At 28.4% G+C, this 18515-nt stretch overlaps 1 protein-coding gene across 1 annotated transcript; it reads right to left on the bottom strand.

The window, feature by feature from the left end:
- Positions 1 to 8975: 8975 nt before the first annotated feature.
- On the bottom strand, positions 8976 to 10720 carry LOC105132311 (cytochrome P450 86B1-like). The gene has a single exon (XM_011035720.1). The coding sequence runs from the start codon at positions 10678 to 10680 to the stop codon at positions 9082 to 9084; it is 1599 nt and encodes a 532-aa protein (XP_011034022.1). The 5' UTR covers positions 10681 to 10720; the 3' UTR covers positions 8976 to 9081.
- Between the last annotated feature and the right edge of the window lie 7795 nt (positions 10721 to 18515).

Genomic DNA, 18515 nt, shown 5'->3' with positions numbered 1-18515 from the left:
CTTGTCCCTTTCCTTCTCTTCTCTTCATTGAGGATACAATCCTTCACTCTTTTCAAAGGGTTCTTTCCCTTCGGAGTAGAATTACTAAGTGACACCACCAAAGTCTCCCAACTATCCAGTAATGCACTTAATAGGATTAGTGCTTGTATCTCATCAGCTAACTCAAGATTCATCAATGAAAGCTGATTCAAGAACCCTTGAAATTCATTTATATACACTGAAGCATCTTCACCATTTTTATACTTCAAATTCACAAGCTTTCTAATTACAAAAACTTTGTTTTGAGCACTCTTCTTAGCAATGGTTTCTTCTAACATTTTCCACACTATATAGCAATCATGTTCTTGAGAAATATGATTAATGGACTTATAAGATACCCATTTTCTAACATAAGCAGTCACCTTTCTATTAAGCCTATTCCATTTTGCCTCATCCATCTCATCAAGCTTTATTCCTTTACACTTAAGCGGCAAAGCCAGATTATTGCAATATAAGTGATCCTCCATCATTGTTTTTCACAGAAAATAATTAGAGGAAGTGAGCTTTATCATGCCTGAATCTTTTCTTTTCATTTTAACTGCACAAAAAATTCAATTTACACAACCAGTGTTTTGATACCACTTTGTTGGGAAAACTAGGAACAAATAACCAGACACCAATTTACCCGGATCAATTCACAATTCACAAGTTTCAATTCTTTTCCCTCTTTGTGCGATCAAAATTAGGATCAAACAATCAACAAATATAAAGCAATAATCACATAAATCAATACCAAGAATTTTTCTATGAAAAACCCGATGCGGGAAAAACTATGGGACCGTAGTCTACCTAAAAACTTCCATTATTAACAAATAATGGGTTCATAACTGTTCTTTCTTAGATTCAACTAAGGGTTACAGCATATATATCATCAATAATAACTTATTCTTGGAATATAACAAGATTAAAGAAGAAGTATTTGAGAAAAACTCACAATACTGACAGCCCTATTTTGTATAAAAATGACCAGCTTCTACACTACCAATCTTAGATCCAATTGTTCATGATGAAGAGTAACGTGTCTAGAAGATATTATCAAAATCTTAACTTGATTTAGTGGTGAACGAGCTGGAAATTAAAAAAAAATAGACTACTCTGCTCTTTCTTTTTCCTTTATTTCTTCCTTTTTCTCTTCTTTCTCCTATCTTCTCTCTTTCAAATATGTTATATAACCTTCTACAATAAACATTATGTTTTTAATGTTAAGAAATAACTATGCTGTAACATTATGTTTTTAATGATAAGAAATAACTATGCTCTTTCTTGACAGTTAATATAGCAGTTTCACTATCATCATGTAATGCGGGACTATGCACAACACTTTTGCTGGGAAAAGACAAAAGGAAGGTAAGTTAAGATGTTGCCAAATGCTACTCCTGTCAAGTGAAATGATTTAACGTAATTACTCCATCTTCATGACATGCAGGTGTCATTCAAAGATTTACTGCTTCTTAAGAAATAAAAGCTCCCTGCAACTGTTCAGAGAAATTTTGAGCAGCATGTTCACCATTATCATGGTTTCTAAGACACCCACCACAGGACCAGGCAACCTTGGCTCCAAGTAGGGGGAGCGAGAACATGTTATAACCATTTTCATTTTTTTTTCTTTTTAAAATATCACTAAACCAATTTCATAATTAACAAGACCAGTTTTCAATATGCAGCATATTATTACCAGAGAACAAGCAACTTCAATTGCGTAGGGACAAAATTTGGTTCCCGAGCACAAAATTGCTATAGATGAATTCACTAACCCTTCCCAAGCATACATACATACATACATACATATATATATATATATATATATATATATATATATATATATATATAATGCTATACTAGTTCATTGCTCGCGCTTTGGTTGCGAGTTATATCTGAATATTTTGAAATGTAAAAATATAATATGAAGACCGTCAAAAACTTTTTGACATAATCACTATTAATCTAAGATTTCTTCATGATAAAAGGTAGAATTTGAGATGAGAATTGTAAAAATGATGTAATGAAGTTGACAGGAACTGAAAGTTGGAAGGCCTTGCCAGGAATTTTATGACAATTCTGAGGTTGAAGTTGGTTAGGAGGAACGAGAGGGAGACTTAAACAATGGACCGATTAGTTCAATTAAAAACTCAATTCTCTAGCCTTAATGCTTGCTATCAATAAAACCCGGGTGGTCGAATCAATGGGTCAAACATTGACCCCCTTTTTTTATAAATAATTTATAACTTGGCATTTTCACGTTCTAAAATTATGTTCTTATTAATTTATTATTATTATTATTATCATTTCTTGTTCATGCTTCATACATTACAAAATATATTTATAAGTTGAAGCAATTAGCTAATAGCTTGATCGGATCAATGTCAGTACCCGATCGAATAACACTGCCTACAGTGACATAAACTTGGAGTAAAAAGAAAACAGGTATATTATATAGTGACAAAATTGGTTTAATGACACTTTTAAACATTCAACAATGAAGCTGATAACTTGGCTATTAAGTTCCTATGAGTAAATATTTTTTATTTTCTAATCAATTTATGCTAAAATTTAAATGAATTATAGTATAATGAGTTTTTTACTTTATACTTTTCAGTATTTTTATTTATTTATTGGGATGCCATGAGAATAACTAATTACATAATAATAGTAACCATCGCTTATTACGAGTAATTATTAAATGTTTTAGAAGTTATACTTCTACCTCTCATAAAAATATAAAATCTATTATAAAAATATTTTATGAGTCTTTATACACACACACTGAATAATTGCTTTGCTTGTTGCATTACTACTGCATTAGCTTCACCAAACTCAAATCTTATTTCATTGAAAAAACCTTTTGATTACATAAGTATAAGCTAAGTTTGTTTGTGTTTTCAAACTTGGTGGGTGGTTGTGTTTAAACAAATTCAATCAATTTGTTTGTATATTTTAAAAATTAATTTTTTTTATTTTCATATTAAAAATTTATATCAAAATAATTTTTTTAAAAATAAAAAATATTATTTTAATATAACTTTTAATAAAAAATATTTTAAAACACAATCCGTACAACACTCACATCAAGCTTCGTTTCATTATCAAAACCAATAATTATTATTTCCATATGGGCAATGCACGAAATGTCTAATAATAAATACGAAATCTACTCCTTTGTCTCCTTACTTAATGTGAAGATTTGATGTCCTCCTACTAACTAACTTCATAGCTCTAAAAGACATTGTGATAGTGTTTTCTTAATTTTTTAATTTTTAATTTTTTTATTTAATAATTAATATTTTAATAAATAAAAAATATTTAAAAAAAAATTATTAACACATACATTACACGCAATTACATATCGGCTACTTCGTCATCTTCAGACTATACTTGAGATTGATTTTGGTGGTAAAAAAACAAGATTCTAGAGTGATGTGTTGGAAAAAAGGGCACGTCGATGGTTCCTATTTTTTAAGCCACAGCAATAATTCTAGACTTGGTCCATCCATCTGAATTTTGGCCAGTGAGTTTCATTTATAACTGCAATAATTGAGTTGTTGGCTAATAAATAAAATGAATTGAACTCTGGAAGTTAAATCGCCACAACCATGGATCGATAGCCGCTGTGCATCAACATTATTACTCAGAGCTACAAACCACCCATTATCCAATGTACAACACTAAATGTGCACGGACATTTACAGAGAAATTGTAGATGGAGACTTTTTTGGCTCAGGAGGAAAGACCAATGACCTTATGACCTTATGCTTGCTTGTTTTCAATAATTTATTTTTTTATAAATTATCTTTTTATGCTTGATAAATTTAAGAAATTGTAGATGGAGACTTTTTGGCTCAAGAGGAAAGACCAATGACTTTATGTTTGTTTGTTTGTTTTCAATAATTTATTTTTTTATAATTTATCTTTTTTATCTTTTCATGTTTGACAAATTTAAAAAAAATTGCTCAAAAAATAAATTTTAATTAAAGAAAAAAATAATGCTTTATGACAGGAAAATATTTTCCATTTCATAATTTTTCTTTTCTTATGAAAAAGAAAATATTTTTTTTTATAAAAAAACATAACATCATATATCCGAAATACAAATCCTTAACTCTCTCTCTCTCTAATCTTTTTACAAAATAATTGAAGCATCTCTATCTGTTCTTCTTTCAGGTGACTTTTTTTTTTCTTCAAATGTCCATTTATTATTTGTCTTATGTTTTCATCCTTTTGTTTTAATTTATAGTTATAATAATGACATAAATCTTGTGATATAATTTGTTGGATTTTTTTTTTTGTGGTTTATCTTGTTTAGTTTGTTGTAACCTATGTTTTATATATTTTTAAAAAACCAAATAAAACATCAAAACCATTCAAACACAGTAAACCCAAATCCATGCTCTGTATTTTTTTCCAGAAACCAAACAAAACATCAAAACCATTCAAACACAAACATAGCAAACCCACAAAACATCAAAATCATTCAAACACAAACACAACAAACCCATTTTGTCTGGTTTCTGTGAAAAAAACATAGCAAACCCAAGTTGTGTTTTTTTTCATAGAAACAGGGTTTGCTATGTTTTTTCCATAGAAACTAAACAAAACATTTTATTTGGTTTTTGTGAAAAAAACACAACAAACCCATGTTCTATTTCTCATTCTAATTGATCTCTTCATTGTTTTTGATGATTTTTTCCAAACCATTTTCAATTTCACAGTTGATCTCCTCACTCCCCTTACATGTTGTTCCGATAAACTTCCTTTCTAGTATGTCCCCAGTTGCCTTACATAAAAACAGAGCACTGCCCAAAGAAATCCCTTTCATTGAGGAGTGAACGAGTGACAACAGGAAAGGGATGGTTAGTTTAATTGGAAAAATCCGCTTTCAATTCCACTCCATCTCTTTATCTTCCTCTCCTTTTCTTCAATTGCTTCTTTTCTAGTAGAACCTGACCTACCCAATGGAAAACACCTTTATTTTCAAAAGATAATCCCAAATCTGCTACCTTTGGCTCTCCTTCTCTTTCTCTTATGCTTTCCTATAAATGCTTTCCTTCTTTTATGCTACCTTTAGCAAGAAAATCTATTGATGAAAAAAGTTTGGGTCTCTGTTGATGAGTTGATGACATGTGTTTTTGTGCATTTTCTATGTGTTTTCCATTATCAGCAACTGAAATGGTGATTATATACATGATGTGTGCTGATGATATGAGTTGATGGTACAGTAATGTTATGTAATGAAAAAATAAAATGGTTTGGTAGAAAAATCTTAAGACCGTGAAACATGAGTTATATATAGAATTCAAAAAATTATATACTTTAAGGTATTATTTGTTTAGGGAATCAACTGCTTTGAGCAAAATTTATTGTATTGATTATATAAGTATTTTATATGTTTTTTTAATGTTTATTTCTCTAAATTTTTAAGTTTTATTTTTGAAAACTTCACTTTCTTATTATGGATAGTAAAATTATTCATATAGTATGTATGAGAACAGGTGTAACTATGATAGCTACAAAGGTAGCCATTATTGAATAAGAAAGAAATAGAAATTATATATTAAGAGAACCACGTATAAATGCAATTATTCAATGAGAATTCTATATAGATAACATTTTGAATTGAGGTGATAAACATTGTGTTGAACAAATTCATATGAAACTAGTTGTCTTATATAATTTGTGTGATGTTCTTCTCACAAGTCCTGACCTATTATGATCAACTTAAAATGTGTCTATTAGGGAGCAAGTTATTATATTTTTACAAATTATAGGCCAAAACCAAAGATTTTATTTTGTTAGCGGTATATACTGTAAATCTATTGAAATTATCCAAAATTACTTTAGAATTGTTGAAAAGCAGTTTTTTAGTTATACAAACACCTTATTAAAGATCAAGGGGATACAATTCCCATAGAGATAATGAATAATCAAAGATTCTATCTTTAATTTAAGGTATGAGAACAGTACCATTATTTTTATACATTAATTAATTACATTTAAAAGAAAATGTTATAAATTATTTTTTCATGTTTATATAGGATTGTGTGGGAGCAATTAATGGTACCCACGTTTCTGTTGAGATTCAAGAAAAGTTTTAAAGTAAAAAAGAAGGAACAACACAAAATATTTTAGCAGTTATAACGTTTGATTTGAAGTTTATATATATTTTAGCTGGCTGGAAATGAAGTGCACATGATTCACGGGTTTTAGGTGATGCATTATTAAGACCTAGTGGTCTAAGAATTCTAAAAAGTATATAATAAAATATCTATTATATGAAATAAACATATAAATTGTTTAATTAGATAAAGATAGTAATATGTTTTTTTTTCTCTAATTTGTAGGAAAATATTATCTTAGTGATGCTAGTTATGGTATTCGAAAAGGAATCATTTTTCCTTTTCATAGAGTTCAATATCACTTGAATGAGTTTACAGAACATTCACTAGAAAATGAAAATGAGTTATTTAATCCTAGACACTTTTTGTGGAGAACTGCTATTGAGCAAGGGTTTGATATTTTGAAAAGGCGTTTTAGATCAATCGATGAAAAATCTTTTTGGTCTTATAAAACACAAAATAGATGTTGTGTTTGCATGTTATATTATTCATAATCACATAATGGAAGTTGATCCTTATGACTTTTTTATGGAAGAAATATGTTCGGAAAGTGAACCAATTAGACGAACAATTAACTTAAGTTAACGGAAAAAGAGGGAAGAGAATAAGGAGTGGATAACAAAAAGAGAAATTATTGCATCAACCATGTAAAATGATTATAACACTCAAAGAAACTAATAATTGAGTGTTAATTATATGTGTTTGTTTTTATTATGTCTTGATTGAGTTTATATTATCTTTGTTATGTATTTGGATTTTCTGTTGACTTTATTATAATTTCTTATGTATTTTATGTATTCTCTTTTAAATATTAATTGTAGTTTTTATATTAAATTTAAATATTGTATGATTATATTTTGTATAAATTTATAGTTTTTTTTTGTAGAAATGATTACCACACAGAATGAAAAATGCAAGGGCAAGCACTTCACATGGTCTAAGCCTATGTCTTACATATTATTTGAGAGATTAGTTGAGGAGGCACTTAAAGGAAACAAATCTTCTTCCACCTTTAGAGCATAATCTTTTATTAAGGTAGCTATAGAAATTAGTTAAAAGTTCAACGTGCAATGTGAGCCTAAACATGTGGATAATCATATCAAAACTTTGAAAAAAAAAAGGAATAATAACCAAACTTAAAAATAAAAGTGGCTTTGGTTAAGATGATTACAGTTTCAAAAGATGTATATGATGAAGAAGTGAATGTATGATAAATATTATACTCTTTGTTATTTTTATATTTACTTTTGTTTCCAAAATGTTATACAAGAAACTAAAAAATTACATATTCTAAACTTTATGAATAGGCACATCCCAATCATGATAAATATCTTAACAAAAAACTTGATATGCACGAGGCAATGACAATTGTTCTTCGAAAAGACATGGCAAACAAAAATTATTCTAAATCATATGCTGATATCAACTTGGAAAAAAACACTGAAGAACAATCAATTTTAGTTAAAAATGAAGGGGATGAAGAAACTTTGAAAGGAAAAGAGACATCTTTCTCTAGTGCACAAAAGAGGCAACATAGAAAGAGAAATCGCATGTTTGAAGATAATGGTGTTGAAAAGTTATCTAATAAGATTGGTAATGTAGCATTTACAATTCAAAGCCTTAGCAAAAATCAATTTGATGTTAATGAGTTATATATAAAAGTGATGAAAATTGAAGATTTTGATGAGATTACTCTTAGGGATGCATTTGATCACTTGGTTCAACATGAAATGTTGACAAAAGCATTTATGATAAAAAATGCTAATTTAAGAAAAATTTAGGTTTAAAATTTTGTGAATCAATACTGCTATAGGCCTGATAGCTAATATGATTTCACTATTATAAGAAAGTTTATGTTTGTTATTTGACGAGTATGTTTACTTGTTTAATTCGATCTAGCATGCTTATGTTTGTTAATTTAATCTAATAGGTATGTGAATTACATTAAAATTTAATATTCATGTATGACTCTGTTTGATATAAATATTCATATTTATTTATTTATTATTTATTATTTGATATATATTAAAGAGATATTAAATGGATAATTGCCTATAACAATAATAAAAAAAATCTTTATCTAAAAAACCAATTAAAATATTTTTGTATTTATTTATTTTTTAAAAAAATCTTCATACTAAAAAAACTCAAATATCTAACTCTTACTTAATATCATAAACTAATTTGGCTTTCTTTGTATGGAAAAAACATATTTCAAGCTTTTAAAATTAAAAAAATATTAATAGGTTTTATTTATGAAAAAATTTCACAAGATTACATCTTTATAATATTATGATGTGTATAGTTATCTTTTATAAAATAAGTTATACATGAATAAGGATATAATAAAAAAAATTATCATTACACTTTTTAGATTTTATTCTTTTATTATAAGTGATTAAATATTTATATTAAATATTTTTTATATATTAAATATAATTTAAAAAATAATTCATTAATAAATTATTTTCTAGTTTATTTTCCATAACATAACCAAACACTGGAAAATATTTTTTAATTTATTTTTTATAACATTACTAAATATCAAAAAATAATTTATTTTTTAAAAAATTATTTTTTAAAAAATTGTTTTAATAAAAAAATTCTTTTTTAACAAACAAACAAGATTCATGTTGAATATTAAAATGGATGTCCAATATTCAAGATCGTCGAAACTCTAAACGATGAGAAAACATAGAGGTTGTTTGACAAATAAAACATTCTTCTCTGGCATATAATTAATTAACACAACCTTAACTAATCTTACGTGAAGTAAAATTAACAATAAGTCTATAATTAAAAGCATTCTTAGTGGCTACAGCGTACGTCTGTAGGCTGAAGTTTCATAGCTTAAGTAATAAAGCTCCAGATATGACTACAAAATAACAGAGTAAAGCTTTGGAACAACATTCATCTTGTAAATTTAGGACCGTTATGATGCAGTAGTGTTCACCGATCTGGGCATCAGAGTCACCAACAGTCCATTCTTCATGTAGAGTGTGGTGGTCATTTTTGGAATAGCATCATGGCCTTCAACTACCTTAACTGAATATCTCATCAGGATTGAAGCTGCCACCAATTTCATCTGCAAGTATGCAAACTTCTTCCCCAGGCACAGCCTTGGACCGGCGTTGAACACTGCATATTTGAACTGGTTCTCACTACCAAACTTTCCATCCTTAATCCACCTCTCTGGCTTAAACTCCAAGCAGTTTTCTCCCCATATAGAATCCATCCTGCCCATTGCGAATATGCAGTAGAAAACTCGAGCGCCCTTCTTCACTATGGAACCATCAGGGAGAACATCATCTTGTACAACTTCTTTCGCTTCAACAGGCACAGATGGATACAACCTCAGGGATTCGGATAATGCTGCTTGAAGATACACCATCTTGTTCAATTCTTCCATTGTGAAAATGACCTCGTTTTTTGTCTGTGTCTCACGAAGGGACAAAATGTCATTGATCTCGCGTACTATTCTGTTTTCTACTTGTGGATTGCTGTGTACCAACCAGAAAAACCATGCCAATGCCACAGATGTGGTGTCTCGCCCTGCTAGGATAAAATTAACACACAAATCTCTGAAATACTTATCTGGGAATTGCAGCTCCTTGCCTAGTCCATTATATTCAATCTCAATAAGCCTGGACAAGAGATCAGATTGGTGGCATAAGCTACCATGCTTCCTGATCTCATCTCTTCTACCCTTCACTGTCTTCTCAGCAAATTCATGCACAATTCCAACTGCCTCCTTCAGCGTCTTCTCGTATCCTATTCCAAAGAACTTCATGGTCTTCCAAATGAAAGGCGGAATCAGGAATCTGAACAAAATCAATTCTGTTGCTTTTTCAAAAGCTTTTGCGAAGGGAACGTCAGGGATATCTAGGGCTAAGCACCCAGGATCAACCCCAAAGGCTGCACTACAAATGTTATCAAATGTAAACCGGAGAAGCACTTCTTGGAGATCAAAACTATCTCCTGACCTTACCAGATCATCTGTCAGCTTCAACAGCTTCTGGTGCACCAGATCTTTCATGGTTCGGAGCGAGTGCTCAATGAACCGGCTTGAATGCATCTCTGCTTTCACTGCTTGCCTTTGTTCCCTCCATAATTCATCGTCAGCATTGAAAATACCATCCCCTAGCAAATCCTGAAACCTCTCTCTGAAGTACTTCCCTTTTGGGAAGTTCTTGAAGTTCGTTTTAAGCATATACTCGATATTGGAAGGATCGGCGGTCACGATTCCATATGCGCCTCCCATCCACATTCCTCTATGGTGGAAGGTCCCCCCTGCTTTGCTTAAAGCTCTCGTGACGAAATTGTTCATGTCGTTGACGTGAAGGAACATGGTCGGTATGATCCCCAATACAGGCCATAGCATAGGGCCTTTGTTAGTGAGCCTATCGTTTATGCATTGGAAAACAAAGAGTCCCAACAACGCAATAGATACATCCCAAAATGATAAGTGAGCGTAAATCCATTGCGTTGCAGAGGACAATATATTTTCTGCCATAGTAGGCTCTCTTCTCATGTCAGAAATGGCAGTTTTTGAATGATTTAAAGCATTCAACCCTGCGTATTCTTTTCTTTTTTTTTTTAAACCCTGCGTATTAAAAAAAAAACCCTGCGTATTCTTAATTTTAGAGGTTGAAGTAGGGCCATTACATTTTTATGTTACTAACTGCTTAAAGGTACCTTAGCTGCAGTTAAAGAGTTAAAAGATTCATTTTTTTTTCTCTCAAGGTGCTCACCCTTAACTTTTGATTAAAATGCCATTATTCCATACGCAAAAAATTTCAATGTAATATTTTCCCCTTCTTTCTAAATTATATTTTCCCCTACTTTGCAATATTCATTTTATTATTAAAGAAATAAAAAACATGCAAATCAGATTGATGAATCATACTCTAAGATACAAAACTAAAAATATACATGTACAAATGACTTACTAATCTAATGATATAGATTAAACACCACTTTATAAATACAAAATTAAAAAAGAAGTCCACCAAAGAACATAAAACTTGATAGGTTGGCAAAAAGCTAAGTAAAAAACTTTCAATGTAAGTTTTAAATTTTATCAAAAGATCTTATTAATATATGGTACGAATCATCATTATATTATATACTTGAAATAACTCTTCAACTTTAGAAAACAGTAAAATAATATAATTTAAATTCAATTAAATGACTTTAACAGACAAATATTAAATAGAACTTGTTTTTTAATTCTTAGAACACAAACAGATACTTTCATTTGTTCTGATAAACACTCTCTTACATCAATTACGCTGTAAATACAGGACAAGAGCATGTATTTGTCTGGACAGTCTAGTCCAATCCAGACTATTTTCATTTGTTCTGATATGTCCAGTATACCAAGCGCACCTGCGCATCGTCTCTTGCTTTCATGCCCCGGTTTATGTATTTTCTGGTAATAGATTGTAGAGATATAGAAAATCACAGTACTGGAAATAGATTGAAGTAATAATGTTTCCATTTTTATTGGAAATATAGTTTACCATTTATTTTTTTGGCTGATTATATAACGCTAGTACTATTTTATGTGTACTAGCATGGTCACATGTAGAAACTAAGTAATGCTAAATTGACCACATATTCTCTCAAAACATTAAATGAATGAATTTTATAAATAGGATAGATAAAGTTGTTGGATAAGTGATTTTGGAATAATATTTTCATGAGATTAGCATTATTTAAATACTAATTTCAGATCCATGTTCGAGATTTTTATATATTATAATGTAAATTTTTTATCTTACCATAAAAAAGTAATTTTGAAATTAATTGAACGTCGTACGATTTACATAATTGAAAATACTCCTTTCACAGGAACTCCTTAACTCTTATTAAAGGAGGATATGATCAGTTTAAGGGAATGTTTATGAGTGTGGTATGTATTATTTCTTTTTTAAAAATTTTAATAATATATTTTATTAAAAATTTATTTTTATATCAAACATATCAAAATAATAAAATAATTCTAAAAAAAGTTCAGATTTTGATGAAAAGTATGTTTAAACTCAATGCTATACGCCCCTAGTAGACTTGGCAATCGAAACGGTTTGGAATTATGTCATTGATGTATACTTATATCTACCTAAGAATTGTATAGAGTTATTATTGGTTAATCTATGGGTTTATGAGTTAATTTTAAGGAGACATATTTGACCATGGAAGATTATATATAAATGCATCCACTCCTTGAAAACTATTGATAAATTATTATACATTTAACACAATTTTAACATCATGATTTTTTCTTTTATAATTGGGTTACTAAATTAATATATCATTCTAAAGGTTATTTCTTGAAGAGAAGAACAATATTTATTCCGGTCTGCAATTTTGATCACCTTTGGGCAATCAAAATCAATATATATATATATATATATATATATATATATTTGGATCACCGAATTATTAAATTTAATTTTTTAAAATAAAAAAGTTAATGAATTGCAACTGAGTTTTTATCACAGGATTAATTGGGTCACACTAGACTTTTTCTTCTCTTATTTTTTCAACCCGGCTCATTTTTAGCCCCGGATCGGCCAAGTCCTAGGTCGACCCATTAGATCAGGCCAATTTCAAAACTATGGTTTGAAATCAATACCAGGTTGATATATGATATTTTTATTTTTATATTTTAAAAATATTTTTTAAAAAATTTAAAAAATTATTATTTTTTAGTATTTTCAGATTGTTTTAATATGCTGGTATAAAAAGTGATTTTAAAAAATAAAATAAAAATTATTTTAATATATTTTCAAACAAAAATCACTTTAAAAAGCAATCGCTACAACCTACAACACTCCTAAACATCTCTTTAAAAGTGTTTGAAAATATGAAAATAATTATTTTCTTAAGTATTTTTTTATTTAAAAATATATTAAAATAATTATTTTTGATATTAAAATATTAAATAATTAAAAACATAAAAAAATTAATTTCTTTTTAAATACTTAAAAAAAAAGCTGTACTTACTCTCACCTGAGATCATTTTAGAGGAGAGCCTTAAGAGAACCAAGCTGTTAAATTAATTTAATACTGAAATATATTTTTCATTAGAATGAAGCAAAATTTATGATAACAAAAGGAAGAAATTTTGCAAAATTTGAAGTAATTTAACTATAATTATTAAATTCAATCTAATTTAATATGTTATATTAGTGATTTATTAATTTAAAACTAGACCTAGATGGAGTATTTTTTTTTTCCAAAATAGAAAAATAATGATTTAATCAAACACAAGAAGTCATCTCGTAACCCAACTATGTTAACTTTAAGAAATATTTTAAATTTTCTATACAAAACAATGCTGGTTTTGAGATAAATTTAGTTCGGTCAGCCGTCAATTCCGACAATTATGACCTGAAATATGGGAACTTCCGGCTATAGATAAATACTGAAACTTTTAAATGCGAAGATATAACTAAAATCTCAACTTGAATCGTATTAAATTCAAAAGAGGGTAAATTTTAATATATCTTTAATAATAATTTATATTCTTTCCATTTCATTCAAAAGTATTTTATGATATAATTAAAATTAAAAAATACTTTACTTTAAGCTTATCAAAATCTTTATGACTTAACATTTACTTCTGATTTGATTAAATCTCATCCTTTAAGATTTTAATTTTTACAATTAAATTTAAATTAAATTTTCAAACTTAATTTTTTACTAATTAAATTCTTAATAAAATTTATTTGACCTATTAAAAGTCTAATTAAGTTCTTACACTTAATTAATTCTTTTAATTTTAACTTGAGTTAATCTATAAATATAATTAAACCTTTAATTAGATTTATGGTTAAATCAAATCAGCTTACTAAATATCTAATTAAGTCATCGAACTTAATTTTTATATAAATTCATCCAATATTTACTTAAATTAACATTGAATTTACATTATTTTCACATTTAAGTCCTTCAAGGTTGCAATTGAGTTTTCAATATTGTCGAAGATCCAGTTTGGTCTCTCCATCCCTTATTATGCATGTAAATCACTCTTTAGTTTATTTTTGTCAATCAAATCACTTGTTTTCCTGTATTTTTTTTGTTTTTAAACCTATTTTCTATTTTTTTTCATTTATTTTGTAAAAAAAAAGAGATAATTTTAGAGTAACCGAACATTGGATTGTGACATTATATTTACATTCATCTCTTGGCTTATCTTCGCCAAGGATTATATATTACCAGTTAAGCATCCATAATACTTCCAATTCTTAATTATTATACCATATCGACTTATTAGCCTTATATACTTTGCGGGCGTCATTTGTAATTACCTGAAATTCATAACCTTTATTTACTTTTCATTACATCAAATCATGCGTCTTTATATATTTATGTGAAATGATAATTTATATAATGCATATTCATCACCACATAAAGTCAACATATATTGTTTTCTCATTCTAATCATTTATCACAAGAAGTGAAACTTTTCTCTTGCTTTTTTAAAATTCTTTTTAAATTCTCTATTTGATATACAAATCCTTAACCCTCCCATGCATGACCATCAAAACAATGTTAACATCATTAGTGTCATAACTAATTAATTCCCTACTAGTATCAGCTATATGGACATCATTAATGGAAAACTAATCAATTTATTGCTGATATCATTTATACTAATATCATTAATCCCACATAAGTGGATGACTGATCAACTCGATGCATATATCAAAAATACTAATATCATTAGATTCATATACGTGGACAACTAATCAACTCAATATTGATATCATTAGTCCCATACATGCAGATGACTAATCAAATTAATGCTAATAATCAGTAATGACTAGTGTTATTAGTCCCAATCTCGTGATAGACTAATCAATTGTGTCGATCATTAGTAACTACTAATGCCATTAGTCTCCACCTCATGATAGACTAATCAATTGTGTTAGTCATCATTAACCATTGATGCAATTAATCTCCACCTCGTGGCAAAGTAATTGATTTTGTCAATTCATCCCCAACATTACTTTTTTTTTCTATTTCTTGTTTTTTTTCTGGGTTTTTCAATAAAAACAAACCATTACATTCCCAACCATTTATTTTGAATACTAACAAACCTTTCAATTTCAAAATCCTTTTCAATTACCAAGTGCAACAGTGCACTTTAACTTTTTATTTCATTTCTCTTTCAGAACATATATCAATTTCATAACAATATGACAATAAGTAAGCAATAATTCGATAAAAAAAAAAAAGGCTTTAAAAAAAAAAGGGTGTTGAACTCCTACTTTTTACTCACAAGCATCTTGCTCCTCTTGTATGGAATCTCACTTCAGAAGTCTTCCCAATCATAACATGATTTACAAATCATTATTATCATGTTAATTTAACCTAGGAATTATATGTCGGTTCCACATTTTACATATATTTTATAATTTCTAAATATAGATATTTCATATCTCATTCATGTACACAATAAATTTATGTTAGAAAATATATTTTCCATGCTTAGCCTATTATTCCAAATAAATTTAGCAGGACTTATAGCTTATTTCCACCCATCTATAACAAATTTAACATTTAAATTTCATGATTCTAAGCAATGTCGTTACTATAATAACATCTTTACTCATTACTATAATATCTTTTGATTATGTTGTTTTTCATGTGTTACATCATTACATAATACATTGACATTCAGTCATCACCATAATTTCACATAATACAACAACATATTTATTTTATTTTCTTCAATATGTGTTTTTGATAAAGAAAAAAAGCAATCACCCCTTTTCGTTTCTTTCCTCTCCTAACACTTTTCTAAAGCCATTACATTTATTTATTTAACTCAAAATATAAAATTATAGTAGGAGATTTCGATCCGCTAATTATTAGTTAAATCTAATAATCAGATTAAAAGTTATATGTAATAGTGTAAAACCAATAATCAGATTAAAGGATAGAATCTTTGATTATTCCACTAAATTCTAAGAATTATTTTTTTCATTTAAATACATATTTATTTTGAAATTTTTTTTATTCTGTTATCCACTAGGACTCATTACCAATTTTGCCAACATTAAGAATTTTAATCCATAATCCATAAATCTCTTTTTAACTTTCTCAATATCTTTAAATTTATTTATAAGTTTTGTAAATTTATGAAAAGAAAGACTTCATTAGTTTTTTTTAAATAAATTGTGAATTTAGAGTATATATCTGCAATCTTTTTTACTTATTAAAATTGTCATATTTTCTAAGTTATACTTATTAAAATTATCATATTTTCTAAGTTGTTGTTGTCTTTAATTTCCTTCTATATCATATTTATTTTTATTTCAATCAAACTTCATCAGTTTTAAATTTGTTGTAAAACCAATCCCACCAATGAAAACCTCGTAATGCATACATGAGAAGCACAAGTTGCTTTTCATTATAGAATAAATTGTTGTTAATATATTGTCTCAATCTCATTAAAAAAAACTTGAAAGTTAATCAAAGTAAGTTTTCATTGTGTGGTATCATTTACATTATTTAATAAATTTTGTTTCGTTGCTTATATTTCGCAATAAATTTAATTAGTATATTGTCTCAGTCTCATTCAAAACTCTAAAGTTGATCCCGTACCTGTTTACTTTATTTAATAAATCTTAATGCATATGTTTGGTTTAATAGGCTTTCGATAACACACTTGATGAGTATTGATATCACAATAAACTTGAACTTATAGTGGCTTATTGAAACAAAATAAAGATTTTCAAATAAAATTGAGACAATACATTAAACTCAAATTTTTTAATTAAAATACATCTTAAAAATAATATAAAATTCAATTACGCAATGAATTTTCAAAAGCTTTTCTCCTGGAATTAATTCTCTCTGTGCAAAACAAATTTAAACCGATGAATTTATAGTTTAATTGTAATCTTGCGAGCAAGATGACTCAAGGTTTGAGTTTAACTTTTCTAATCTATCACTAATCTGAAAAGGAAATTGGGTGGGGGGGGATTTAAAGTCTTGGTTGAAAATTAGAAATGAAGGATATATTAATTTTGGATTCCTTCTATCCCTTCTCGGGCCTCAAACTCCTCAATCCCTTCTCTCTTATCCAATCTCTCATGACAAACATACAATGAGTTACCTGTTGATTTAAGTTGTTGAGGTTGATAAATAATGCAGCATTCCTACATCATATGACAGGAAAGAACTTAAATTTTTGCCTTGAAAGAGATTCTAATAATAGAACTGCAGTTGATGTAAAACAAGAAATATAATTAAGAAAGTAGTTGAGGTATTGAGAGAGTCGAACAGTACTTAGCAATGAGCACAGATTGCAGTCACCATTCTATCTCTCTGTGTGTGTGTTGTTAATGAAGTAAATATCCAATGCAAGTGAGGTTCTAGCCTAGCGGTGGGAGGGGCTTGTCCCCTTCCTTCACACCTGGGTTCGAACCTCACCATGCACGTCTGTCACCCCCGCGGTGCCTTACCTGCTCACTGGGCTTGCAGGATGTTCAGTGGGCCGTGGGGATTAGTCGTGGTGCGCGTAAGCTGGCCCGGACACCCCACGTAAATCAAAAAAAAATATACAATTTGGATAGCATGCACGTTGATCTATAAAAGCTGACGCCCTTCATTTATAGTCCTCATTAACCCCATTTATGGTGAAATGAAGTAAATATGGCCAAGGTCATTATTAAATTTAACTGCACACGCTGTCGCTTTTCAGAGTCGTGATTGAGACAGAAACTTGGAATAAATTTTTATTAATTATTATAGACGTCTATCAATTATTATAGATGTTGAAAAAGATCACTAGCTACCTGAACCTATAGCCCAATTAGTCCTCGGACGATTTAATTTAGTCAGCTTCTGCCATTTCTAAGGAGATATGTCCAGCAATGCACTAAATTATGTTGAAGGCTCAACATCATATTTAACTGGTGAAACTTGAAATTTATAAGAAATCTCTGTCATATCCCATTTTGTCTATATATTATAGAAAATGAAATGAATTTTGGCTTTAGAAAATCAACATTTGAATGGAGATTTTTAATTTAAATTAAGAAAAAACTAAAACTGCTTAGCCTTTCTTTTTTTTTTTGTTGTTTTTTTATTTTTTAAGCTGTTTTTTAAGCAATTTTTCTTTATTTTCTTTATTTTCTTTATTTTTTGATACCTTTAGCTTTTTTTTTTCTTTCATTGTTTTTTTTCTTTTGATATTTTTTTTGTTTAATTTAATTTAAGCTATTTTTTAATTTTTTTAATTTTTTATGCCTTTAGATTTTCTTTCTTTCTTTGTTTTTTTCTTTTAATAAATTTTCTTTTGTTTAATTTAATTTATTAATGTTAATATTTTTTTAATTTAGTTATTAG

The sequence above is a fragment of the Populus euphratica genome, unplaced genomic scaffold, assembly GCF_000495115.2.
Source record: "Populus euphratica unplaced genomic scaffold, PopEup_1.0 scaffold85.1, whole genome shotgun sequence".
In the NCBI taxonomy this organism is placed as follows: domain Eukaryota; kingdom Viridiplantae; phylum Streptophyta; class Magnoliopsida; order Malpighiales; family Salicaceae; genus Populus; species Populus euphratica.
Note: the sequence above shows the minus strand (reverse complement) of the source record. Positions and strands in the feature narration are given on the sequence as shown.

What these genes read in the sequence shown, in the direction of transcription:
- LOC105132311 (XM_011035720.1), bottom strand. Translation starts at nt 10,680, where the DNA reads ATGAGAAGAGAGCCTACTATGGCAGAAAATATATTGTCCTCTGCAACG.